This window comes from Heterocephalus glaber, unplaced genomic scaffold, assembly GCF_053883595.1.
Source record: "Heterocephalus glaber isolate CG9 unplaced genomic scaffold, H.glaber_assembly_v1.0 deba00001572, whole genome shotgun sequence".
Lineage (NCBI taxonomy): Eukaryota > Metazoa > Chordata > Mammalia > Rodentia > Bathyergidae > Heterocephalus > Heterocephalus glaber.
Genome location: NW_028258357.1, coordinates 18,565,907 through 18,592,500, shown reverse-complemented (window position 1 = coordinate 18,592,500; position 26,594 = coordinate 18,565,907). Strand labels below are relative to the sequence as shown.

At 43.3% G+C, this 26,594-nt stretch overlaps 1 protein-coding gene across 23 annotated transcripts in view; it reads right to left on the bottom strand.

Annotated features, from left to right (window-relative positions):
• Positions 1-26,594, bottom strand: part of Ano4 (anoctamin 4) — a 366,091-nt gene that overhangs the window by 146,764 nt on the left and 192,733 nt on the right. For 20 of the 23 annotated variants that reach the window (XR_015443559.1, XR_015443558.1, XR_015443557.1 and 17 more), the window contains 2 exons: positions 20,795-20,931; positions 16,284-16,442 (listed from right to left, as the gene is read on the bottom strand). Coding sequence is in view for 20 of the 23 variants with exons in the window: in XM_013072270.3 (XP_012927724.1) it covers positions 16,284-16,442; positions 20,795-20,931 (296 nt within the window). In the remaining 3 variants the exon portion in view is untranslated. The remainder of the gene's footprint in view (positions 1-16,283; positions 16,443-20,794; positions 20,932-26,594) is intronic. The other 3 variants (XM_087192680.1, XM_087192682.1, XM_087192683.1) reach the window with 1 other exon arrangement.

Sequence of the window (26,594 nt, the reverse complement as noted above, 5' to 3'; positions counted from 1 at the left end):
CTAACAGGGAACTCAGAAGCCTTTCGGGAAATCATAGTGAATATGAATGGGTAATAGTGGTAGAGGTAAGAGAAGCTACCTAGTACTACTGCATGTTAGTGTTTGAGAAATTTTAATACATTAAATCATTTTATATTCACACCAACCCTATGAGGCAGGGATTATTAATATCTTAATTTTTTTTTTTTGGTACCGGGGATCGAACATGGTCTTTGCTCTTGCGGGACAGGTGGCCGAACCACTGAGCTAAATCCCCAGCCTTAATATCTTAATTTACTACAGATAAGAAACTAAAGTACTAAGAGTTCTGGTGCTTTGGCTAAGGTTACACAGCAAATATGGGGTACAGCGTGAACTCTCACTGATCCAGTAGGCTTCAAAGCTGTTCCTCCACCAAAGGAAAGCTGAGACTCACACGAAAGTTCTTATCCACTTGAGTTCATTGCCGTTCTATTTTTGGGAGAAATGTTTAGTTACACATTGGAATCCACCTCAAAGTGCATAAGGTTCCCTCTAAACATCCTATCGCTTATGAAATGCCAGGAAGAGCATGAAACAGGAAGAGCAAACATCAAGCCTGGTTCTGCCACTCATTATATGTGTGTATATGGGCACAGTATTTAATTCATGAGCCTCCGTTTCCCTATTTGCAAGATGAGGACAACAATAGCTAAGGCTGTTCTGAAGCTGACATGGTTGTACAGTAATAAGCCCAATAAGTAAGAATTTCCTTCTTCCTCCTATAGTTAATGAATACTTGGGAGGACATTGTGGTACCCATAGCTGATGCTAGAATTTCTTGATGCATCTGGAGTCTGCTCTGTGAAACGGATGGGAAATGTCCGTTCCTGGAAGGTTAAAGATCTGGAAGAACCCTCTAAGCAATGTCAACTCCTCCCAGGGGAGCTGCCATCTAACCAGCTTTGTGTCACTGGGCAAATGACTTGTACTTTTCTGAGATTCAGTTTCTGCTGAACAATGAGGGCAGTAAGGCTTGTTTGTACCAGTTGTTCTTGATTCTCCTACAGGCACATCAATCAACCATGGAAACAGTAGTGCAAAGGGGCCTATCATCCTCAGCAGCCCTTTACATGTGGATTTGCTGAGGTCCCACCAGGTCTGGTCTCATTTTATCCGTCCTCCCTGGACCATTGCATCCCTGCTCAGTGGCTTTAGATGTAACCCACCAGCTGGCGAATCCAAGATTCCTATCTGTGGCCCAGAACACTCTTCTGAGCTCCAGATTGCTACAGCCTGAGGCTAATTTAGAACCTACCAGGAAGAATTGCATTGGATGCATTTTACTAATAAAGACACACTAATATCGAATAGCTTCCTCCATCACCTTCTCAGGAAAACAGTAGAACTATTCTGTAAAGCAAATACTTTCTTTCTCACACAACACAACATTCAAAAAGCACCCAAAGATAATCTTAGCTTTTATGCATTATGTTTGCTTAAGCGCATAGGCACTATGTTTGGGTCAAGGAAATATAAAGAAAGCTAAGAATGGCCTAGATCTCAAGGAACTCACAATGCAATAGAGCAGCTATTACACCAACAACAAATCATGTGACAAATATGAATAGAAGTTGGACTGATATCCACTGTGTGAGAAAATCCTTCCTCCTTGGGAACTCCCACTATGCAGTACCAAATGTCTCCTTAGAAACAAGCAATGTCCAAACTCCAAGCAGTCATACAAATGGAACCAATGATAAATGTGCTAGACTTCTTTTACCAGGATCCATCAGATCGACCTTGTGAACAGCTCATAACTGCTAAACTATACAATATCACTTCTATGTTGGATTCTGAAGTCCCCTGGACCTTCTCCTTTTCCTCTTTGTGGGAGGCTGTTACTAGTTCCTCCAAGTGGAACCCTTGTTGGCTATATTCATAGCAGTCCTACTGACCTTATAATTTGGCCCATGTATTAACTGTTTCTTTGGCTTTGTCTCCTCCAGACTCAAAGCTATACGGCTACCAAGATGACAATGCCTGGCACCTATTGAAAGCCTTTAGATAAAGCCCCTGTAGAGTAACTGACTGCTGATCACAACTATGACCCTCTTCAGCTGGAAATAGGCAGAAGGGTGTTTGCCCTTTGGCCCCTCACAGCAGTTAGGGGTACTTCTTCAGAGGGGGGAATGCTGCAGATAGGTAAGTTAATTGGATATCTTGTAGGCAGTTAGACAGGTCCAGCCCACATGGAGCCAACATAGAGGAGAGTGAAGACAAATTCAATGAAGGCCAGCATTGTAAAAGGAGAGAAATCACCACACCCATGTAGGATGAATAACAGTGATTGACATTCTAAACAGGTATCAATCACCTGGGTGGGGGTCAAGGTCTTAACCCAGGCTCTCCAGGAAATATCCCTGACCCCCATCCTTACTGAAAATCCTTGCACGCCTGCTACGTGACTTGCTCCCCAATTCGATCCCCATGTAATCAATATTACCTGGGTGACTGTACTTGTGATCTTATTGGTTGGTGATGGTTTTGTCCCACCTCATGCCCGCATTGTAAATTTCTACTGGGTCTTATAGTTTTGTCCCACTTCGTACCCACCTCACCACATGGCTCTGCTGTATAAAACATCTTTGAAAAGTGGGTGGGTGGGCAACCCACTTTCCGGTCCCCCTTCTGCCTCTCTTAGGCAGAAGTTTTCTTTCTCCCAATAAATTTTTCCTACTGTTGAAAGAAAGAAAGAAAGAAAGAAAGAAAGACAGAAAGAGGGACCATACATCTCCAAAAGTCCTTTCACGTGTTATAGACCATCATGACATTTTTCCTACTTCTTCAAGATAGCGTATGACATTCAGATGAATATAGGGCAACTATATTATCACAAAGGATCCATCTGCTGATAACTATTCACAGTTCTGATCCGGTCAGTAACCCAGGCATCGCTGTAGCCCTAGTGTTTAACAGCCATGAGATAAACAGGACCCAGAAAGGACTGAAAACGTGGCGTCTGCTGCTAGTCTAGAAGCTGTTTAATTTTGGAAATGCTTTCTAATGCACTTGGCTATGACGTTTTGGTTATGCTTATTATATTTATCTCCTGGTAAAATACTGATCAAAATTAGAGGATGCTACAGTGTTTGTGTTGCAGTATAGTTTACCAAGTATTTTCACCTAAAAGTTATGAAAAAGCTGTCAAGAAATAGGGCTCATGTTATTTTTTCATGCCAGAGGAATCTAACTGGTAGATTATCATTCAGTTCATATCAGTTCCTTGTTGGTATAAAGCTGATGTAACCTCACTGCTTACTTTATAGGGGAGATAGCATTGAATAACATGATATGACATTAATATGCAGTGTATAACCCACTTGAGAACCACGGCGTGGGGACATCGGTGTGTTCCTGGCACCGAGTTCCCTGCCTTGGGCAGCTGGAAGGCCACGACTCATGGTGCGTTGTGTAGGCTGTAGCCACAGCAGGAACTCAGACCCTGAGCTGTGAGCCCCTGACAACCAGCGTGTGATTCGTCCTTCCTGCTATGGATGTGGGTTTCTGAATGGAGCCTCTGTCATGCTGGGTCTCCAGCAACTACAGAGAAGTGCCCACACTCTACCCTCATCCTGAGACCATGTCAGTCCTCTGCCGGGCCTCTAAGATGACAAAGCTTGGAGGGACATGCAGTAAGTTTGACAGAGCGATGGCTCTGGATGAGGCTGAAGGGAGCTAGCGGTACAGGAGGGGACCCAAAGGCAAGTCTTAAGCCCCCCTAATCTCTAGAGAGTAGACACAAGGGCGAGGAAAAAGGACACCCAGGAAAGCACATGATGTCTCTTGAGCCGGGGGAGGAAGGTTCTCAAGGAACGGACAGTCGTTAGGGGAAGAACCTTTAGAAGAACAGCCCCCTTGAATGTGAGGGGGGAAACAGTCACAGCACACCACACGAGACCTTCCAGGAGTCCTGTGAAGTGTCGAAGACAAGGGGGTGATGCTGAGAGGGGAGATGGCCACAGGACTTCCTCTCAAGGTCCAATGACAAGTAGGAGGTCAAAGTGGCGATGAAGGAGAGGGGAGACGGTGACAGGGCAAAGAGCTCGAGAACATGACACAGGAAGGGACTCAGTGAGTGACACAAGAGCCCTGGGATAGAAGCAGACGCTTCGCACTGGAACCAGAGGAGAGGAAGAAAATGTGGAGAGAGCGGCAGAAGATCCTGTCTCATGGCTTCCATTTCCTGTCCCAGCTTCAGAGAGCTCCTTAGTGCCTGTGCAGCTGACAGGGAGGGAAACGACAAGGTGCCACCTCCCTCGCCCATTCTGGGCTGGCACACGTCGTCTTCAGCGAGCCCACACCCAACAGCCTATCTGAAATGCCTACCCCTTCTCTCCCAGGGCTCGCACACCCGCACTCCGTTCCAGCGCTGCCTTCGCCATGCTATGGATCTCTCTGTGGCCTGCCATGCTGTCTACTCGTTAGCCTTGTTCCCTGTCCCCTCACAAGCACAAGCACGTGAGTTCCCCAAGGAGAGGGATCCCGATTTGTTCACTGACAGAAGCCAGGCACCTAGACTCATACCAAGCACCGCGTATTTACAGAATGACTGAGCAAAAGGGAAGTGAGGGAGGCAGGGGGAGAAGGGGGAGGGATAAACTTACTGAATTGCTAAACTATGAGACTCGCGGGGAATTCTTCAGTATTTGGTCGTGATTTAAAGTGAACCAGTCAAGATTACATCCAACCAAAAAGCTTCTGTACAGCAAAAGCATCAATTAGTAGAGGGCAGAGACCACCTACAGAAATGGGGAAAATTTTGCCAGCTACTCCTCAGACAGGATGAATATTTATAGCATACAAAGAACTCAAAAAAATTTGACCACCTAAAATTAAAAGACCCAGTCAAGAAATGGGCAAGTGAAATGGACACATCACTGACAAATGGCCAACACACATATGAAAAAATGTTCAACATCGCTGGACATTAGAGAGATGCAAATTAAAACAATGCAAAAGATTCCATCTCACTCCAGAAAGAATGGCTACCATCAAGAAATTAAAAAATAACAAATGCTGGGTCTGCAGTGCAAAAGGGACCCTCCTACATTGTTAGTGGGAATGTAAACTAGTACCACTATTATGGAAATCAGTATGGGAATTTCTCAAAAAACTAAAATTAGAAATTCCACATGACCCAGCTAGGAATCATCCCCAAAGAGCTAAAGATATCATACTACAGTGATGTATGCATCCCCATGTTTAAAGCAGCACAATTCATAATAGTTAAATCCTGGAAACAGCCCATACATCCATCAACAGATGACTGGATAAAGAAAATGTGATGCCTGTATATAATGGAATACTTCTGGGCTATAAAGGACAAATTTGAGACATGCACCTAGAAAATATAATGTTGTGCAAAATAAATCAGACACACAAATTTAAATACCATATTGTATCTCTCATTTGAGTAAAGCAAAGCACAAACTAAGGGAAAAATAAAGGAAGAATAGATCGAGATGAGGGGATGGGTCTCTTGCAGATGGGAAGGGGTCCAGGGGACCAAGGGTGAGGGGAGGAGAGGGGGAAGTAGGTAGAGTGAAGATTGCCAGGCACAGGGTCCTAAGGGCCTCCATGAGCACAGACATCATGCGCCATAAACACGAGCTAAGAGTAACAAGATCACCAAGAATAACAAGGGGGAAAGGGGAACCAGAGGAGGAGGGGGAGGTAAGGGAATTTAAAAAAAGAAACAAGCTATATTACATACATGTACCAACTCCCCAAGAGGATTACAAAATACATGTACTACAAACATGGACTGATACAATAAAAATTTTAAAAATAAATTTAAAAATAAATGAACAGGTCAGTAAGTTTTCTTCAGCAACATTCAGCCACCCAGATGCAAGCAGAGAAGGTGAGATGTAATCGAAGTGAAGGCTTTACCAGGCAAGCAAGCCAAAGGAATAGAGGGAGAAGGATTCAGGGACTTGCAAGTGAGTGGTCCTAATGCTGGGCTATGGAATCACAGCTACATCCTCAGGGAAATGGGATGGTGATTCGAAAATTGGTCGTGGCAGTTAATCAGTGGGCTCACTGTCCTCTTCAATATACTTCCCAATGGTGCTGTTAGAATATTTAAGCCCATTCAAAGAAGCAGGTCAGTTCAAGTGTTAGGTCCAAGTATCTGGGTGATTACTTGTAACTCTCTCTCCACTAAGAGACTTTATTCTCTAGGGGGGATTAGGTATAGCTTTGCTACATATAAGTAGAAAAAGAAACAAAATAAAAGAACATCACAAACTAAAATTAGTACTTATTTCCTGATTGCTTATTTTTGTTCTGCCAACCAAGTACAGCACTGTGTGACACAGAGACACAAGACTTAATAGTTTTTCATTCACCTGGAGTTCGCACAGAGAACTGCAGGGTGGGAGGACCCTTCCAGCAATGAGAAACAGCAAGCGCATTCTCTTTTTGTAACCACACAATGCTATCCGTGAGCCACTGAATGAAGAACTAGATGTCAGAAGACCCACGGGCACTTTTTAGAATCTGAGAAACTGAATCAAGGTAGCCTCAAATGAATATCAAGGTGATTCACTGCTACACAATACAAAATAATCTCCTAACTGAGCCTCAGAACCTGAAGATTGAAGAGTAGGAGGGTCCCCCAGGGTAATGCAATGCATTTCCAAAACACTAATGGCTCAAGGTTTCATCTTGTGTAATTTCTTTTCTGCCTGCTGCCTTTCTAAGGTCAAAGGAATCACAGGTAGAATAGCTTCATTCTTCAGCCTGCTCTGCTATTGGTTTTCTATGAAGCTCTTTTTAATTTCAACACATGTAGAAAAAGTGAGATTGGAAAATGGAGCTAAACTATAAAGGACTCTGAGCAGTAGCCACCATCTTCCTGGAAGACCATCAAGATCATGGTAGTTTAGTCAAATGTTTGGCCTGACAGAAACCCACCATGCAATTATTTAAACCGAAGTACAAGGTATGAACAAACTCTACTGTGAATGTTCAAATTTTTAAAAAATCACAGCAAGACACATTGCCATTAATCCCCTCAGTGTATTTCCCCTCACTTCAAACACACGCCATTCTTGCCACTTTCTGAGCCAGTGCTGGAAGTCCTCATTCATGTCTTCATGAAATATGATCAAAAATATCATGACTGCTGCTGCTGAGTGCCATTCAAGGCAAGACAGGCTCGTAAAAACATCAACATGTGACCTCATCCATCTTAGTCACCACATCTGGCACCATGGGACTTCTGGCTTTCCCTAAAGTCAAAATGACCATGCAAGGCAAATGTTTGATTAGATTCAATTAGATTCATTAGGACAGGGAGCCAGGTCTGACAGCACAACTAAAGTCATTCAGAAAACCTCCAGAACTGCTTTAGAGTGGCAAGGGGGATGGGAAGTGTTTAAACTGAGGGGAGGAATTTTTGGGGGGATTAATTACAACATGTCTTTCACTGTAATATATTTTTAGAAATTTAAGTGTTCATTGCAATGTTCAGTCATACCTAATATAATGGTGTGGATTTGGTTATAGAGAAGCTAAATGAGGTTAGAGCAGTTGGGGAGGAAAGGACTCAAAAGCACAGATCTAGCTGGCTCTGTCACTGAGGCTCAGAGGAGCAGTTACACTTGGCCTGCATTAGAGCCGTAAGTTCTGAGTGCGCCTAACAGTGAGAAAGTCAAGGTGAAGGGCTGAGCCATGTGCTTTGGAGAAACCCATGCAGTCCTCTTGGAAGTCCCATCCGACTGGGAGCCAGAGATGCACACATGGGCCAGGACACCTTGCTCCTGAGTTCAATCTGCTCCCATCTGGAACACCACGGCCTCTACTGTCCAGTTTAGTAAGGACTGATTCATCTTTTAAGCCCGAGGTCACCTCTGTTAAGCTTCCTGAGACCTCTGGGCAAAATATAAAACTTCTTTAATGCTCCACAGCATTCACTTCTTTAATGCTCCGGCCTTCTGTGCCATGCCTGCCTTCATCGCCCATCAGTGGGCTTATGAGGCACATGGAGCTCTTCTCTCACCCCAGGTTGTATTTTCCAGCAATGACAACTCTAGCGATGGTTCCCACATTATCTTTCACCCTTCGCATCTTCTAGAATTTTTCCACTCTCCATCCATGGAGAGGAATCCATGTCCTCTCAGACCCTGTCTTTACCAATGGAGTTCTGAAGAAACTGCTCCTGGAGCTAGGACACGGAAGTGAGCATCCACCTTGGAAGTGGCCGCCATGACTTGAGTCTGTGAGAGGCCCACGTGGAAGGGAGCCCAAGGCTGCAGCCCCAGCCTGGGCTGAGCACCCCACTGACAGCCGGTACCATCTTCCAGTTCTGTGAGTGAGCTACTCAAACAGGAGCTGCTCCAGGTCCTGGTGCCACCAGTCCAACTGATGTCCCACGGGGTGGAGAGGCTGTCCCTGCTCAGCCCTGCCCTGCTACAGGTCTCAGAGCAAAATAAACAACTGCGGTTTGAAGCCGGCACATTTTGGAGTTGTTTGTTATGCAACAATAGGTAACTGGACCGCTTCTTCTCCATATTTGGGTCTCCAGCTCCTGGTAGAGGGCCTGGATATACCAGGGACTCGAAACACGCATGTGTAAGGGTTCTCTGAGCACTGCAGGGCCTGGAAGTGGTAGAGGGAATCTTCTTTTATTCCTGTATGGGCAGTTATGGGGCAGAGAACTTTCACCTTCTCTTTCCTTCTGTTTTTTCTTCCCCTTCCCTACAAACACGGAGTGTTTCCTTCTGTGAACTTGTGATTGCTGGTCGACTCCTTAAAGCCTGGGTCTCAATGGATTCAGCTCTGGCTTGAACAAAGACAGCAGTCCACTGTTGGCATCAGAACCAGTGTGGGCATGGGAGGCACTCTGTCTGTGGACAGTTCATCCAGCCAGATGTCTGTGAGAAGCCAGAAACAGCTGCTTCTCCGTCACCTAGAAGTCATGTGTTAGAGTTCTTGTCTCATAATTGTGAAGCCATTTGGGTTTTACAGAGAGTTATCAGCCTTGATTAATAAAAATTTAGTTTACAATTAATTTTTTCTCAAATTTTTACTTGTAAGGATTACAAGCAGGAGACCATGGATTTACAGCAATTCTCTGAACTGCTTCAAAGCTTTTCAATCTCTCCATGTCATTAGTGAGTAATTAGTGTATTATTATAGTATACACTTTGCATAAGTTCCAGCAATGTAACACAAGGTGGTTAAAGAAAAAGAAAACAGAAACAAAAATAACACCATAAAGGACTATAATCCCTTTCAAAGATACAATATGATCTCGCATTTGGTATATAATGGACCAGGCAGAATGTGCTTTTTAATTTAGACCACTGAGATCTTTCAGATTAAGTTTCTTCTTGTGGGAGGTAACAACAATTCTTTATTTAACTTCCATTCTTCAGCTGCCCTTGTCCAATGGATATTTTTCTCCTTTAAATTGTTCTATCTTGAGTGAAGAAATAGGCATGAGTCATATAAAGTATGTATTGATTTAGGATAATCCTTTAGTAAGTCAGCTCAAAATAACTTTGTACTGGTCATCTTGACCTGGCAGCAGAAATGTTTTGATTAAACTTTGTCTTCCCAAATAAACAAAAGCAGTTCCTGGGATCCTAAGACCCTTAGGTCTTTAAAATGGCCTCAGAAATTAAACTGAGAGGTAAGAAAGGAGGAAAAAAGTAGAGAAAGCAGTTCCCCAAACTAGCACCATTTTATAAGATTGCTGTAAGAAGACGGTAGTGAGAATCCGGACCCCCCCCCCCCCCCGCCATTCTATGGACCCATCTGGGGCAGGTAGGCTGAGTCTCAGGGAAGAGGTGGGACCTAGCATGGCTAACCCTTGTTTTCCTGAGATGACAGCTGCCTTCAGCGTTGCCCAAACACAGGCTGGGGACCCTCAGTCCAAGAGAAGACAGGAACAGGGTTCCTGGAAAATTGAGCCTGGAAAACAAGATAACCAGTGACGGAAGCCACCTGTTCTTTACCAGCACCATCATCCACCATTACTGAGGACTCAGTGTGTGCCAGACTCTCCTAAGCACAGCAGAATGTATGAACTCGCTTTATCTTCACAATAACCCCACAGGACAGGAATGACCTACCACTTAATAAACAAGGAAACGGAGGCACAGGGAAGTTAAAAGTCTTGCCCAGTTACTTACTTAGTAGACAGTGAAGTCCTAAGCAGATTTCAACCCCATTTGTCTGACTCGAGATGCCAGTCTTAACCTATACCCTGTTCTTTCTCTTAATGCAGAGGCCTCCTCAATGATTCAAGAACCTGATGTTAAGAGTGCTTACATCAGTTGTTCCACATGGATGAAAGGATGGAGCAGATGCTTTTACCTCCTCTGCTCCATTGCAGACACTGCAACAGACTGCATAATGCTGGGTTGGGGGTCTAATTCAGTGATTCTCTACTAAGGATGACCCCTCCCACCTGCCAAGAGGCTCGGAGGCATCTCTGATCGGCATAACTTGGAGTGGGTACTGCTGGCATCTTTAGACAGAGGCTAGCGATGTTGCTAAACTCCCTGGAACACACAGGATCCCCCTACAATAATTACCCAGCCCAAATGTCAATACTTCTAATGCTGAGAGACTCTAGAAGGGAACTGACTGGTGTCACCTAGACCCTGCCAAGGAAATCAGCTCTGCACAACCCTGTAGAAAATCTCAAATTTCCTTAGCTGAGCACTAGGCTAAGAGGCTTGGATATAAAAGCGAGCATGGCACAGCCTCTGCCCTCAAAGTGGTAACACCAACCACCTTTGAGGTGCAGTATCCTTAGAGGAAAAACTTGGCAAATTCAATCAGAATCAGTGGCCATGTGTACTTGTTCCCTCTTCACTCTCAGCAAAGACCTCCATGAATTCCTTGGTCACCACAGTCTCAGTGAGCTGGCTGAATACTGCGGCTCTGGTGGCAGCTCTTCTTCCGATTCAGGGCCGGTGGACTTGGATGCTGATGGAACCCAGCCCTCAGTCGCCCACCTCCCAGCACCTTTACAGAACCCAGCCAATGACTGACGGCCACGGGGACCCTGCTCTTAAAGATGACTCTTGTCTGAGCGTGCTTTGTTCTCTAAGCGCTTCCCTGTTGGATCCAGTTGCAGTGCATAGCTGAAGTCATATTCATGCCTTAGATCTTCTCTTCTGCTTCTCTCGCTCCCTTTTCTCCTAAGACCACCCCATCAATCAACAAGAATCCTCACCGCAGGCTCTGCTTCTGCTTAGAAAATGCCACCCGAGACACCAGTTAACAAAGAAGTCGCTGCCAGTATGCAACAATCCTGGTAACTCCTGAAAGAGACTCTGGAATCTCCAGGACTGTGAGATTCAGAAGAAAATCAACGTTCTTCACTCTGTGCTCAGGACTGCCCTGGCTTCTCCCTCTCTTCACTCCAACTGGAAACCCTTGGAGAGATACACGTGTGACATACGAGAAAGTGGAAATGATCCGAGTGGAGCAAGGTCAGAGATTGTTCTTTGGAGACCAGGAAGTATTAGAGGTCAGGAATTGGTAGTTCAGAGTATCCTGACACTTACTCACGTTAGACCTTCGTTGCTGTGGTTTTTAACTGTGTAGGAAAGGAGGAGTCTGTGGAGCACCTCTTCTGGTATCCTCACAGCTCTGATCGGCGGGAACGATAAGCTGGATAGGGTCAGGAACATAGACAGGGGCCAGCTTCTCGGCAGCTCCCCCTCGGTCTCTTTGGCTGGCTTCTCTTTATCTTTCACATGGGTGACGCTGGTGTTCCCGCGACGCAGAGCACTTCGGTTCTCTATCAGCCGTCCTTCTCTTGGAGGGCTCACCTAAACAAGTATCTCCAGCCCAGGTCTCTTCCAGAATTCCAGACTCTTCCACCCAACAGCTCCCCCGGGGTGGCTCAGGCTTAACAACTCCACAGTGAGACCAGCTCTCTTCCAGACCCCCATGGATGGCAATTCCTTGCAGCTGCGTAGATGAACACCGCGTAGCCTGCACCTTCTCTCTCCCACTGCTTATTCGGTCTTTGTGCAGTTTTCATCAGCTCTACGTCCTACCCTCTTCACTACCTTCCCTACTGTGGACTTGGCCAAGACTCCTTTGTCTCTTTCTCGTATTCTCGCGATGATCTCGTGTCTCTGCTTCTGCCTTTGCTCCCTCTCGACAGCCTAATCTTATCAGGCAGCCAGAGGGGCCTTAATGCAACAAAACCATATCTTCTCACACTTCGGCTCAAAACTTTCCAATGGCTCCACAAGTCACTCAGAGAAAAGCTGTTTCCCCAGTAACTGCTGGAGTCCAGTGTCATCTGGCTCCCGCTGCCTTGCTGATATACGAGATATAATGATAATAATAAAAAGCTTCAGTGAATCTTTAAATTATTAGAGTAAAAGACACATTGCCACGAATCCCCCTCACCATCCTCCCCCTAGTTTGGGGAACACTCATCCCGTCACTCTTGCCCCCTTCTGAAACAGTTCTGGAAGTTCTTGTTCTTGTTTTTAATCACGACGTTGTGACTGCTTTGATGTCCTGAGTCAATTAGAAACACTGCCTTTTGTGGTCATTTTCACTTTGCAGAAGAGCCAGCAGTGGAATGGTGCCAGATCTGGTGAATAAGGTGGATCAGAACACACCATAATATTTTTATTCCATTGGACGGCACCCAGCAACAGCATTCACTGGATTTTTTATCACATTGCATAGACACTCACAAAAGAGGATTTCCAGAAGTGCTTCAGAAAATGGCAAGAATGATAGGCTAAGTGTGTCCCAAGTGATGGAGAGTGTTCTGAGGGGGATTAATGGCAATGTCGTTTGCTGTAATTATTTTTATTAAACATTCACTGTAAGTTTTGATCATACCACATAATTTCTCACCATGTTCCACCTTGCTCAGTAACTCCAATTATATTGATCTCCTCTTTATTCTAGGAACATAGCAGGTGTATTCCTGCCTCAGAGCCTTTGTACTTGCTGTTCTCTTTCTCTGGAGAAGAACTCTCCCATCCCACCAACTTTTATAATATTCTCAGCTCCGCTCATACTTCCTGTTTTCCTTTTTTGTCCACGGCACTAACTGATATTTTACACATTCTGGTTATTTATTTTGTCCTTGAGGTTCCAAAAAGGCAAGAATTTTTGTCTCTATTTCATGCTGAGTTCCTAGTCCTCAAAGCAATGCCTAACACAGAGTGGGTGTGCAATAAATATTTGTTGAATGAATTAGCTATCCTCCAGCTGGGATGATTTATATAATTATAGTTGTTTTAAAATGCTGTAATGATTAGAGACTTTCCCCATGTTCCACATGATTCTAAAGGGAGTGGGATGTTCTCCATTAACACAACCACTACTCATACACCCCAAATAATGCAAAATTCATCCATGATTTGACAGACAGTACAAAAGAAAAGATAAACCTCTCACAAGTGACAGTTGTTTCAAAATGGGTACTAACGGATCAACAATAGACACAACCAACAATTTAAGAAACAGAAAATATGCATTAATGGACAGATACCCCAAAGCCCATTGCCAGGACTTGGTGATATTTCCCTTGGGAACTCTGTCGTGAACTGCTGTCTCTGAAATGTGAGGTGCACAGTAGTAAAAGACCCAGAGCTTCCTCGCTGACTCGTCCTCGAGCAAAGATTTTAGGAAAGATTAAATGTGAGGCATCCTCACTTCATCACGAATTAGGATTCCCTTAGCTGTGTTTTGAAATTCACTCTTAAAAGAGAGAAGGACTCTCTTAGGTTGAACGGGACTACAGAGCCTGTCTTTATCAGTTTGGAAACATAAACCTTGGCCCAGGAAAACGTCTTCCATAGTTGTTAGACATCACGAAAGAGGCTAACAAAGAAGATGCTAATAATTCATAAAAAGCAATCAGAGGCAGTCCTTTGGATGCACACAGACCTGGAGTTCTCTCTGTACCCCTCTTTTCACCTTGGTAAGTTCTTTATAACCCATAAAAGGTGGAAGTCACTCTAGGAGCTCAACTAACATTACAATTGTTGTCTCTCTGCTGCTGCCATTTATAAAGAACTCGATTTATTGCTTCTGATGCGGTCTACACTTAGGTAAATGCAGATTTTTTTACTGTTCCATCAAGGAGCATTTTATTTTAATATTTGAGGCAGATAAAAATTGATTCATCTATCATTTCCTGCTGCCACTTAAGCAAGGCAGCCTGCGGAGGCCTCTTCTTGCTGAGCTGGCTGAGGCTGGTGGATGCAAAGCCGGGCTGGGAGGGCCACGGGAGACAAGTTGTGCATCTGTGTGGGTGGAGGTCATGGGGCAAGGGTGAGATGCACTCATGCAGAGGGCAGGGCTGGGGAAAGGGGAAGCCCTAGGAGTTGGGACTGAACAGAGGGCTGTGGGGACAGGACAGAGAGGAAGATGCTGCCAAAAGAAGAAATTTGGAGGGGTAAATTTTTTTGAAGTTTCACAACATGGTAACCACGCCCTTTGCCCTACTGTTATTTTTCTAATATTCATTAAAATAAATACTCAGCTATTAACATTTTTTAAAGTACAAGAAACAAGATTATCCTGTATACAAATGAAATCACACAAGCAGTCCACCCATCACAACACAGACACAGCGCACTGCATCACAGCCCCATACACACACACACACACACACACACACACACACACACACACACACACCTGGCGGAAACCTCCTCCCAGACCTGCTGGACCCCAGCTGCTGAGGGCTACACTACAGGGAGGTTCAGGAGCCACAGAAAGAGCTGTGTGATCTCTTAAGCAACAGACACTGCTCGGAAAAGTATCGGGCTTTTGAGTTCTAACCGCTAAGATGTGAAGTGACATTGACAACAAGACCTATGCAGAAGAAGCCCTGAGAACGGAAAGAATAGTTAGGCAGCTTAAAACATAAATCTCTCGTTCACTGAACAGTGCTATCTACTTTGACGGGAATCAAAATCGGAACAGGAGTCAGAATGGACTTTCATCTTTCCAATCATGTAGCTGCTCTGATGTTTCATTTCTTCACGTAAGAATTCTGCCACTAAGAAGTAAGAATAAAAGGCAAGAGAAGATTTTTAAGGATAAATATATTAGTGTGCTACTAACGTTAAGAGAAGAGAATACATAAATGTCTCAGTAAGAGCTTAAAAACTGGGATTTATCAAAGAGAAGTACCTGGTATGGGAAACATGCTTCAAGGCCCACAAAAGAGGAGCGGCAAGGTGTGTCCTTCCGCTCGGGGACAGGGAGTCTCACATGGAGGCTGTCTTTGGAGCAAGCCGTCTCCACTTCCCTGAGAAGGGGAACCTGACACCACACTCATCTCATCATTTTGCCAATTCTCTTGTTGGAGATATTCCAGAAAAATATTGCTTCTCTACTACAAGTGTTCAAGGGTTAAACAGAGCTGGAAAAAATACCATTTATCTGAAGTCTGCCGAGAGTGACATGATCAGTGTGGGTGACAGGCCTCTCATGTCTGACGTCTCAGCCAGGCATGGTGGTGCACACCTAAAATCCCAGCACTAGGGAGGCTGAGGCAGGAGAATCACTGCACGTTCAAGGCCAGCCTGGGCTATCCAGTGAGCTTAAGAGCAGCTTGAACTACAGAGTGAGACCTTGTCTCAAAAATAAAAATGCAATAACATACGACGTCTGGATGTAACCAGCAGGCTGCATTAACTGTAACAGGAGCCGAACAAAGGAAAGCCTTGTCTGACTTGGAGATTTCTCCTCCGACAGAGAAGACAGGGAAGGGAGAGAGGAGTCTTGAGCTTCAGAATCTGACAAAAATAACCGGAAGGTCTCTTCAAGCTGGAATCGTTTTGTAAGTTCCAGCCGATATTGACAAATTCAGCCAGAAAATCTCCTGTGTGTGTAAGGATGCCCAACCTTATTATGTTCCCTAAAATGTAAAAATGGTCTCCATGCGGTGACTGCCCTTCCTCCAAAGTTCCCTGCCATGTGTGAGCAGAGCCCTCCATTCACACACACTGAGAAGCAGCAGATGTACCCAGCAAGTGAGGTCAACAGTCACATGCGGAAATAATCCATTTAATTGGAGTACCGTATTTTGACTGTCGTGGAATCATCTGGCATTAAAATGCTCTCAAAGGCGGATTGTGCTGTGAAAGTCTAATTGCTGAAACATTCCCCAGATTGGCAAACTCTGACCAAATGAAATATTCTGTTAACATGATGATTAATTGCCAACTTTTTAAATCAATTTAATATGAGTATATATATATATATATATATTTTTTTTTTTTTCCTCATCCAAGCATACTATTTACCTCCTTCTCCATTTGTAATCCTTCTGCTCTAATATTTCTTTCAAACACTTCTCTCTTTTCAGTCTGGGGGCTGGATTTTCTGTACACAAGAATGTAGTCGATTCGACACTTCCCATCTCGAAAGTAAAGTCCATTTAACTTATTTTTTTCCCGCACTGTCTGCAAACAAAGAGAAAGGGACCAGCTGGTAAACCTGAGCTGCAGGTAAGTGATGTTAAAGACAAATGAAAGCTAAATGAATGTTTCATTGTTTTATTAAAATTAAATTTTCTTTAATAAAAATATAAAGAGGAAACACATTTAAAAAAGCGTGGAGGAAAATGAACAAAACATAATGAAATGCTACAAGCTTTGGCAAGGATATGGAACAACTGAGAATTTTCAGAATCTGTAGGTAAGAGTAAAAATTGGTACACTAATTCTGCGATACACTCTGGCATTGCCCTGTAAAACTGTACATCTGCAAGACATACTACCCTAGAGAAATTCTCAATGAAGCAAATGAGAGACATATATATGAATATTCATAGCATTGTGCATAGTAGTAGAAATTTTTAAAAAATTAGAATCAACTCAGATATCTATGGACAGAAAATAGATAAACAAATTGTGCAAAAGGCATATGGTAAAATGCTGTACAGCAGTGAAAATGAATAAACTGTAGATGCATTTTAAAAAAAAGAATGATCCTTAATATTGCCAGGAATAAAGTCACAGAAGATTTCTTGCCACACGCTCCCATCTTACAAAACACAAAATAAATCTAAAAATACATTAAGACTCTATGTCTTAAAACTATTTAAAGAGCAAAAGAGTGAAAAAAAAACACAGGAGTTTGGGAAGTTAGTACCTCTGGTAGAGAAGAAGTATGGGATTTCAAGTGGCTTCAATGGCCTTAGCAATTTTCTACATCCATGAGTCTCAGTTTTTTTGCTCACAGTAAGAAAAACATTTGGCTTTGTTATTTGAGGGTGCATATACGTAAACACACACACAAAGTATTTGAGACAAACTTTCACAAAGCAATGTTTATCCTTTCTATTTGCATACACTCTAATGTTAATTTTCCATTGCATCAAAAATAATTGGAACTAGTAACTGATGATGTTGTATCGGTAATTTTTTTAAATATTCAAATACAATAGATCTCAATCAAAGCAAAACTGAAAAGTACTTTAACATTTTTCCATATAATTAAAAAAAAATCTCAACCATTAACAAGACATCAGAAGATGTGATTTCTTTTAGAAAGATTTTCAAAACTAATATTGGACAAATGGTGGTTTGGAGAAAAAGTTCTAATTAACCAATAGACTTCACATAGGTCAAATTTTTTAAAATTTAAATTTCAATACAGTCATGTGAGATGTGATGGAAATATAAACTGAGAAATATGTTATTAGGCAATTTCATTCATGTGTATCTCAAAGTACCACACAGAGTGCCAACTTTTAAGTGTAAACTGAAAAGGTACACATCAATCATCTGTGATGGCCCCTTGATATTATCCAAATATACAGTTAAACATGAGATACATAGGGCTACCACTGGCATAGCAGCATACTGATTTCCAGTAAACTCTTTTATATAAGTAGGATTATGCTCTAAAAGATGAAAAACACAGCATGTTATGATGAGTACCTAAAACAGTAACAGTCATTTATCACACTATCGAGTACTGTGTACTGTACATAGTTGTATGTGCTTCTTCTGGAAACACATCCTTCTCTCCTTTGATTGCAATGACTCTTCCTTCCCAAGACACTGATGAGCTCCAGCCTAGTCTCTACCTACATCTCTTCCTATAGTTTTAAACACAATCTATATATGGATTCTTTCCAGATTCCAGCTTGTAACTCTGATCTCTCCCCTTCCCCTCCTGCCGCCCCTACCCCTTTGGACCTTTTCTTTGTATTTCAAATTATCCATTATTTGTTTTAATCATTTTAATCCTTATTTACACTTTCAGTTTCTCACACTAGAGAAACTATTTGGTATTTACACATGTGTGTCCTATTTCACTTAAGAGGATGGCCTCAATATGCATCCATTTAGCTATAAATGTCTCTAGTTTCTCGTTCTTTATGGCTGAGTAGTACTCCATTTTATTAAAAAAAAACCAAAACCATATCTTCTTTATCCAGTTTCCAGTTGATGGGCACTTGGGCTGTTTCCAAGCTTTAGCTATTACAAACTCTGTCGCTATAAACATGGGTGTACATATATCACTGTGGTATGATTCTTTTAATTCTTTACCCAGCAGGGGAATAGCTGAGTCAAATGGGACCTCTAAGGCTAGTTGTTTGAGGTATCTCCATACTGATTTCCACAGTGGTTGCACCAGTGTGCACTCCCACCAACAATGGAGAAGGGTTCCTTTCTCCCCACAACCCCGCCAGCATTTGTTATTAGTTGTTTTCTTGATAGCAGCCATTCTTTCTGGGGTGAGGTGGAATCTCAGTGTTGTTTTCATCTGCATCTCTCGAATAACCAGTGATGTTGAACATTTTTTCATATATTTATTTGCTGTTTCTACTTCCTTGCCTGAGAAATGTCTGTTCATTTCAGATGCCCATTTTTGAACTGGGTCTTTGAATTTGGGGGAGTCTGATTTTTTGAGTTCTTTATATCTTCTAGATAGTAGTCCTTTGTCTAAGGTGCAGCTGCTGAAAATTTTTTCCCACATTGTAGGTTGTCTCTTAGCTCTGTTGGTGGTTTCTCTTGCAGTGCAGAAGCTTTTTAATCAGATGGGATCCCAGTTGTTGATTTGTCATGGTATTTTGAAAAACACTTTTCTAATTCATAAGTGGGATGGAGATTCTAGGCATTCATTTTATTACTATACTTTATTACTTAAATAGAAGTTACAAATACTATTTTGTGGTCCTCAAATGCTACATATATTATAAAGAAAAGAACAGGAGGAATGGGAGCTCTTTAGGCCTGTAACAAAGACTACACGGAAAAGAACATCAAACATGGGTAGGTGTGGCCAGAGTTCCGTTTCTCAGGGAACTCGATTTCAAAATTGTGCCTCTAAACCCAGCCAAAGAGAAATGAGGAGTCTGTCTTCTCTAGAGCACAGAATAGTCTGTTCCAAACACAGAGTGAAGAAGGTAAACATGCCAAACATCCAAGACCGTGCTACAAACTGTTTTCTTTTTTACGTATTTATTTGCAGTGCTGGGGATCAAACCCAGGGCCTCATGCATACTTCACAAGCACTGAGCTACAGCCCAACCCAAGAAACTACTTTCTTGCACAAGTACCAGGCATGCAGGCTCAGCCCAAAAAAAGACTGCCACCAGGGGGACAGACGCACCTGTGGGCCCTGTCCTGACACACCGAGCTTCAACTGGTGATTAACCCTCACCGACCAGTTTTTAGCTCTTGCCTAGCGAGGCACTTGGGAGTATACTTCAGCAAACATTTTCTTAACAATTCCTTGCCAAGAAAGAAAACTCTTCTGTCGGCATGGTACTTTCAGCAGGGGTGTAGCTCAGGGCTACAGTGCTTGCTTAGTAAGCGTGAGGCAGTGAGCTTGAACCCAGGACCATGAATAAAATGGTAAAATAATAGAACAACGACCTGCACCTCCTTCAGGGAAGCCCTGATCTTTTTGAGGTTGTTTCCTCATCTATAAATAAGGGGATGAGAATAGTTGCTTTCTGAGTCCCTTGCAGTGTTCCTTGACCATGACACATATGGCAGTCCAAGTATCTGTGTGATCGGATAATGACAGAATTAACTTTTTTCTCAAAAAAAGCAGACACCGAGGTATTGCCTGGTGTTTGTGGGGAGAGGTCTGCGAAGCTTGGTAGAATGTAGCAATGTTCCCTGTGTAAAGATGTCATTCTTTCAATGTTTGATTAGCTCTGGAACAACAAAAACATTAGGGAACATGAAACATCAACATTTCTCAGGTTCTGTGTGTGGATCACCTCAACCCGGCCCACGAACAAAGGAAATATGAGACTCCAGCGAGGCTGTGCCACAGCAAACGGCTCCACCAGGGCACTTCTTTTTCCGAGATGACACACGAACAGATGGGTCTGTTTACATGTGTGAAGTTTCCCGATTACAGAGGCTTCAGGCAACGGGACCCACGGAAGGCGGTGCATTCTATGTCGCTATTTTACGTGATGGGGGATTTGCACAAGGCAATGCATCCTTGTAAAGCTTACATTTTACTCTTTAACAGCACCCAGAATGCAGAGTTTAAATTCATGTGCGTCTCTGAGAATTTTCCTTTGCATAATTGAAATGTCTGTAGGGATAGGAAGGTGAGCACACTTTCCATTGAAAGCCTGTCTTGAGCTTGGAGAGATTTTGAATATCTGATCTGAAAGTGCTAGAACTATGGGAGACATTAGATAATACAAAGCCTATTTCCTGTTTTCCAGGCGTCGACAGCTTGATGAGATTCTGACTTTAAAAAGCCCATTACAACACACATCACAGGTTCCAACCCAAATCAAGGATTCTGTTTTTAAGAACTCGCACACTCTTACCTCTCCACCTGTGTCTAATCTGCTGGCGTCGTCTGAAGCACTGGTCAGGTTCCCGGGGTGAAGGAGGGAGTCGTCATCTTTGCAAGGACTACTGACAGCCTCTAGTTCATCAAAAAGGATATTGACGTCCTTGGCCACTGGAATCAAAGTAAATATATTAGAAGTGAGGTGAAGAATCTGGGATCTCGAAATCAACGCTAAAAGAGAAGACATTTCCGTTGGGTTTTGTATGTCCTTATTGTTTCAATAACACCCTGAGTGACAGGGATCTCATTTCTCATGAGAGAAGATGCCAGATGTAAAACTCACTTGACAGGACAGTGGCTGTACTCATTAGGCAAGATTAACGGACAATGTAAAGCAATGTCCAGTACTTCCATAATATAAATATAATGTTTCCATGACATAAGGAGGTGTGTTTGTTTCACTTTCCTTCACACAGTTGTTTAGCATCAGGTGCTTTCTTTTAAGACTTCTAAGAAGTCTTTTTCTGGCTTGGAGAAGACCTGGCTTTTTTGCTTCATATTAATGAATTATTTTTTCATTTAAGTGCTGCATAACATGCTAAGTGACACTTGCATGGTTTAGTGATTATTTTCTTCCTTTGTTATTTCTCTAAGGCCAAACACAGCAAACCTAACATGACAATGAAATGTGCAGTTAGGGTTTCTTCCTCTAATGATGAACTGAAATAATGAAGGGAGGCATTTGAGGACTACCCCCAAAAGGTGTTGATGTTAACCTCAGAGGTCAGTATACAAAGGGCTGTATATCGGACCTCTAGGTACAGATTACCATGCCAAAAAGCACAGAGCCTTTCGAAGTTCAGTGCTGGTGGAGAAGGAGAGAAAATGATGCCCCCAACTCAATTATGGGCCAACTTCATAGTTCACTTCTTTCAATGCTTTAAAAATAGCCAAGGGTTTACACACTGCCAAGAGCTGCTACACAAAAAGACTGGGCTCTTCTTACCCATGCACATAATATTCATTCTTTCATTCAAAAACATTTTGGAGAAGTGCACACCGTATGTGGGGCACAGAGTCCTGTGCCTGCCATACTCTGGTGGATAAAAGTGGCATGGCACTCTGTCTTTCTGGTCCAATGTCAACCAACCAAAGAAATGTGAACTGGGAATGTTCTCCAGGAAAGAAGCAGAGTTTGGATACAGGGATGATCTCCTTGGGTGGGGTGATCAGATTCCAAAGTGATAATTAAACGTGTAATTTTAGGAAATTCATTTACTTTTTCAAGGTTTTTTAAAATCTGTAAAATAAAGTGGATAGATACAAGAATAAAATGGACAGATGCTTGATTGCTTACTGAGATACACTAAATCATGACCCGCTTTCCAAAGGTAATCTAGTGCCTGAGACCTTGGGCATAGGCTACCTTGCAGGTTTAGAAAGGTGATGAACCCATGGATCGTAAAAGGAGACATTCTCCTAGATGATGGGGTAGGCCCAGTGTGATGACAAGGGTCTTTAGGAGCTGAGACAGGAGAGTCGGAATCAGAGAAAGGGACTGGAAATGCTCTGTTGACTTGGAAGATGAGTATAGGGCCATGAGCCATGGGAAGCAGGTGGCCTTAGAAGACAGAACAGGCAGGAGACAGATTCTCTTCCAGAGCCTCCAGGAGGAGGCTCACGGACACCTCGATTTTAGGACTTCTGACCCCAGGGCTGTAAGATAAGAAACTGAGTTTTTTGAAGTCACTAAGTTTGTGATAATTCAGGGCAGCACTAAAAGTCAGTAGTTACACTCAGACCATGAAGCTGCAGAGACGAAAACATGGCCGTTTTTTTACACAGCCAGGTGCAGGAGCGCCCGCACTGCACCCGGTTTGGGACTGGGGAGGTGCAGTGTGTCTCGGGCTTGGGGAGGTGTTGAGATCAGACGACTTCCCTGACCACTCTGTGTGATGCAGCTCCCTTCCCCTAGTTACTCTCTTCTCACTCTTCACTTCCTTCCCAGCACTGGACATAATCTGCAGCTCCTCTCTATTCATTTGTTTACTTATTTATTTGCTGTTTACCTTTTCCAAATGCAAGTTGCACAGGGGAGGGACCTTGTCCATCTGTCTTGTCTGCAGAGGCCATGGGACAGAGTAAGCCCTCAACACACAACTTTGGAAAGACCGAATGATGGCTGGAAAGTGATAACTGAGGGCCCTTTCTTCTACCCCACATGGTCCTGGGACTCCACATATTCTTTTTTCCTGACATAATTCTTATGCACACGTGAATACTACAGAGTTTCAAGTAGACAGTGATGAAAGCTCCAGTGGGTACTGATGAGTTCTGGATAGGATAAACATGGCATTTTAACAGTCAGATGACCTGCTTGCTATTCCACACTGTCACTTAGCCAGGGAATGTGTTTGCTCACTGGTGACCTGGGACAGAAAATCTCTCTCAGGGTGGCTGCTATGCTTTGGATCCAAAATGTTCCCCAAAGGCCTGTGTGTTAAAGTTTTAGTCCCCAGCTTGGCACCAGCAGGAAATGGCAGAGACCTGAGGAACTGAGGTCTTCCGGTCACTGGGAGCCCATCCTAGAGGGAACCTCAGGCCCTTCCTTCTCCTCTTTTTCTCATCCCAGCCACGAGGGAAGCAGCTCTGCTTTGCCATGAGCATCCTATCACAATGTGCTGTCCTGCCAACGGCCCAAGTGAAATAGGACCAACTGACCAAATCATGAGCCAAAGGGAACCTTTTCTCTCTGTAAATTGAGTATGTATTTGTTACAATAATGGAGAGCTGACTAATACAGTAGCCAAGAGAATTAAATGAGACAATGGACATACTATGTCTATGTAAACCATGAGAATTGCCCTCTGCTCTTGCAAAGGACTGGTCCTTCTGTTAGCATTACTTTCTATGTTGGGACAATTCATTGGATAAAGTTCTCTACATGCAGGGTTCTCAGCTGGATCTGATTTTGTCTTCCAGGCAACATGTGGCATAGTTTGGAGACATTTTTTATTGTTTCTGGGGAGAGCACAGTGGCACCAGTGGTAGGGGCAGAGGCCAGGGAAGCTTCTAAACACCCTACCATTCCCAGGATAACCTCACAATGAAGACTTATCCAGCTCCAAATGTCAATACAGTAGTCCTCTCTTATTCCTAGTTTTGCTTCCTGCATTTCCAATTATCTACCATGAACCACAGTCCAAAAATTTTAAATGGAAAATTACAGAAGTAAGTTTTCTGTGCTCACTCTTCAGAGTAGCACGATGAAACCTCACGTCAGCCCTTTCCCTACTGCCTGGAAAACGAAGCATTGCTTGTCCAGGCGTCCCCCTCTGTATGTGTCACCTGCCTGGTGGTCACTTGGTGTCCACTCAATTATGAGTACGGTACATAGGGCTTGATGTTACCTAGCTTTCAGGCATCCACTGGGACTCTCAGAATACAGCCCTTGTGGATGGGAAAATCCTGCTCTACATGAAGGGCCCCATGAGCAGATCCTAGAGAGAGCAGCTAATGGGAAAGACAGAGAAGCCCTCACTGTTTGTTATTGCTTCCATCAGAATTACTTTCTGGAAGTCCTTATGGGGGTGCTGCCACCAGAATGCTCAGGAAAGCCAGTGCATCATGATACACTGATTTTTTGAGAATAAAGGCTATTAAGGCACCCTTATTACTGTCCAGGCTCTCAATGGTTTCCGCAGAGATTAAAAATCCTGAATTGTTAGAACATGCAGGAAAACATGTAGGCAATAAGGACACTGTAAATCATGGGCCCCTCATCAGTATTACCACTGTTTCTGATTTCATTAGCTTTAAATACAAAGTGGATTTTAAGAATAACATGCAATATTGTTTGATGAAAACATACATCTTTTTCTTAGGGATAAAATAATCTATTTATTCAGTTAGTAATGATTGCAAGCTGACTATGGCCAGACTACTGGGCTAGCAACTGGGGCCAAAGCCCTAAGCATGGTAAAGCTGGGCCCAGCTCTCAAAGAGCTCACTGTCCAGCCAATGCGGGAGCAGGGCCTCTCCACGCAGGGGCACGGATGTTACAGGATGTCACACAGGTGTCAGCAATCCTCACAAGGCCATCTGTTAATGGATTCCATCACACCCCTTATACTGTCTGCTCAAATAGAAAAATGTTCAATAATTATCTGCCTGCTATTAGGCTCATTAAGTGAGAAAGAGCTAAATGCTCTGAGGAGGAGTCAATTAAGAATGATGAAAGGACATTTCTGAAATCCCAGTTCTATAGGAGGCTGTGAAGGCTGAGGCAGGAGAATCATAAGTTAAACCCCAGCCTGAGCAACTCAGCAACTTCATGAGACCCTGTCTCAGAATTGAAAAATAAATAAATAAAAGGGCTGAGGATGTAGCTCAATCTTCTATACAAAAGAAACAACAACAACAACAACAACAACAAACAAAAAACAACAAAATAAATAACAGGGAGAGAGAGAGTGAGTACACAAACTCCACGCAAGCCCAGTAGGGTATCTGCATTGCCTTCAGAGTCATGATGGGTTACATGAACCCAAATGGACAACAAAGGTGGGTCAGGGTAGGTGGACACCATGCACGAGGGGCACAAGGGAGACCCCAAATGATTCTTTATCGCAGGAATTAGGAACTCGGCCTACCACAGGCTTGGGAACACAACAGCAGGGACTCACATGTAACAGCTGAGCAGGAGTCAGGGCCCTCAGGTTGCCAAGGAGACCAAGCATCAGCTTGGGAGTCCGAGGAAACCATTGACTTTAGCACAGCAAAAAGCAGCTTCTGAGGGCTGCCTCTTTCCACACCACGGGGATGTGGTGGAGCAGAGCTGAGGCAGGCAGACCCTCACGTTCTTTGTGGGCTGAGAAGGTGAACTGACTTTGCTAGCCCTGAACCTACTCACAAATACTGGCAGTTATGTCAACTGCTCCTGCAGTGAAAATCCCTTGGAGTGTTACTGTTAATTCTTCAGGGAAAAGACATCGCAAATGTATTGCAAGGACTCTGATAAACAGATTAGCTAATTAGTTAGGAATTTTTTTCTGCCATTTGTCCCTGAGCCAACACTTTGAGTCAGGTGCCTGAGGCAGAAGGAGGAAGAAGACATGAGTGAGAAGCCTGGAGAAAGTAGGAAATAATACCGAAAATCAAAGAGTTGGACTCATGGCTCTTTTCTTTAATTCTCCATTTCCCAAATGCAGCAGGCTAATCCCACCTTGGTACAGGATTACAGTCCAGGGTGCATTAACCTCAGGATCTTCTGATGCAGATACAATAAGTTGGAATTATATGTCGCTGAAGAAGACAGAGGGCTCTGCAGCGTAATCCAGGTACCTATATTCATTCTCCAGAGTGTCAGTTCATCATGCTGCTTTTCTCCTGGGTTCCAAACAACTACATTGGACACTCAATTCTGAAAGCATTACATACTGACCTCAAAGCATCACTAGGAAACACAGAAAAAGATACCTTCATAAATAATTCAGAATCCAAAAAAGAAAAAAAGATAAAAGACTGCTTATACCTTGATTTGGACGCTTATTAGATTGTTTTAAAACAAGTCCATCTTGGTGTCTATACTAAGTTCTCTGCAAGTGAGGCACTAATTGACATAAGGGCTAGCAAATAAGAGACAGCCAATGTGCATTTTACAATAAACAACAGCTAACTGTCAGATTATATCAATTGTTATTTGTCCTTAGTGAGATTGCCCTAATGCACTTGTTTCTCCTTAAATATGAAGACAGAGGTAAGGGGACTACAGTTTGAGGATTGTCAGGCGGATTTTCTCATTTCCTCTTAGAACGACCTACGAGACAGGTATC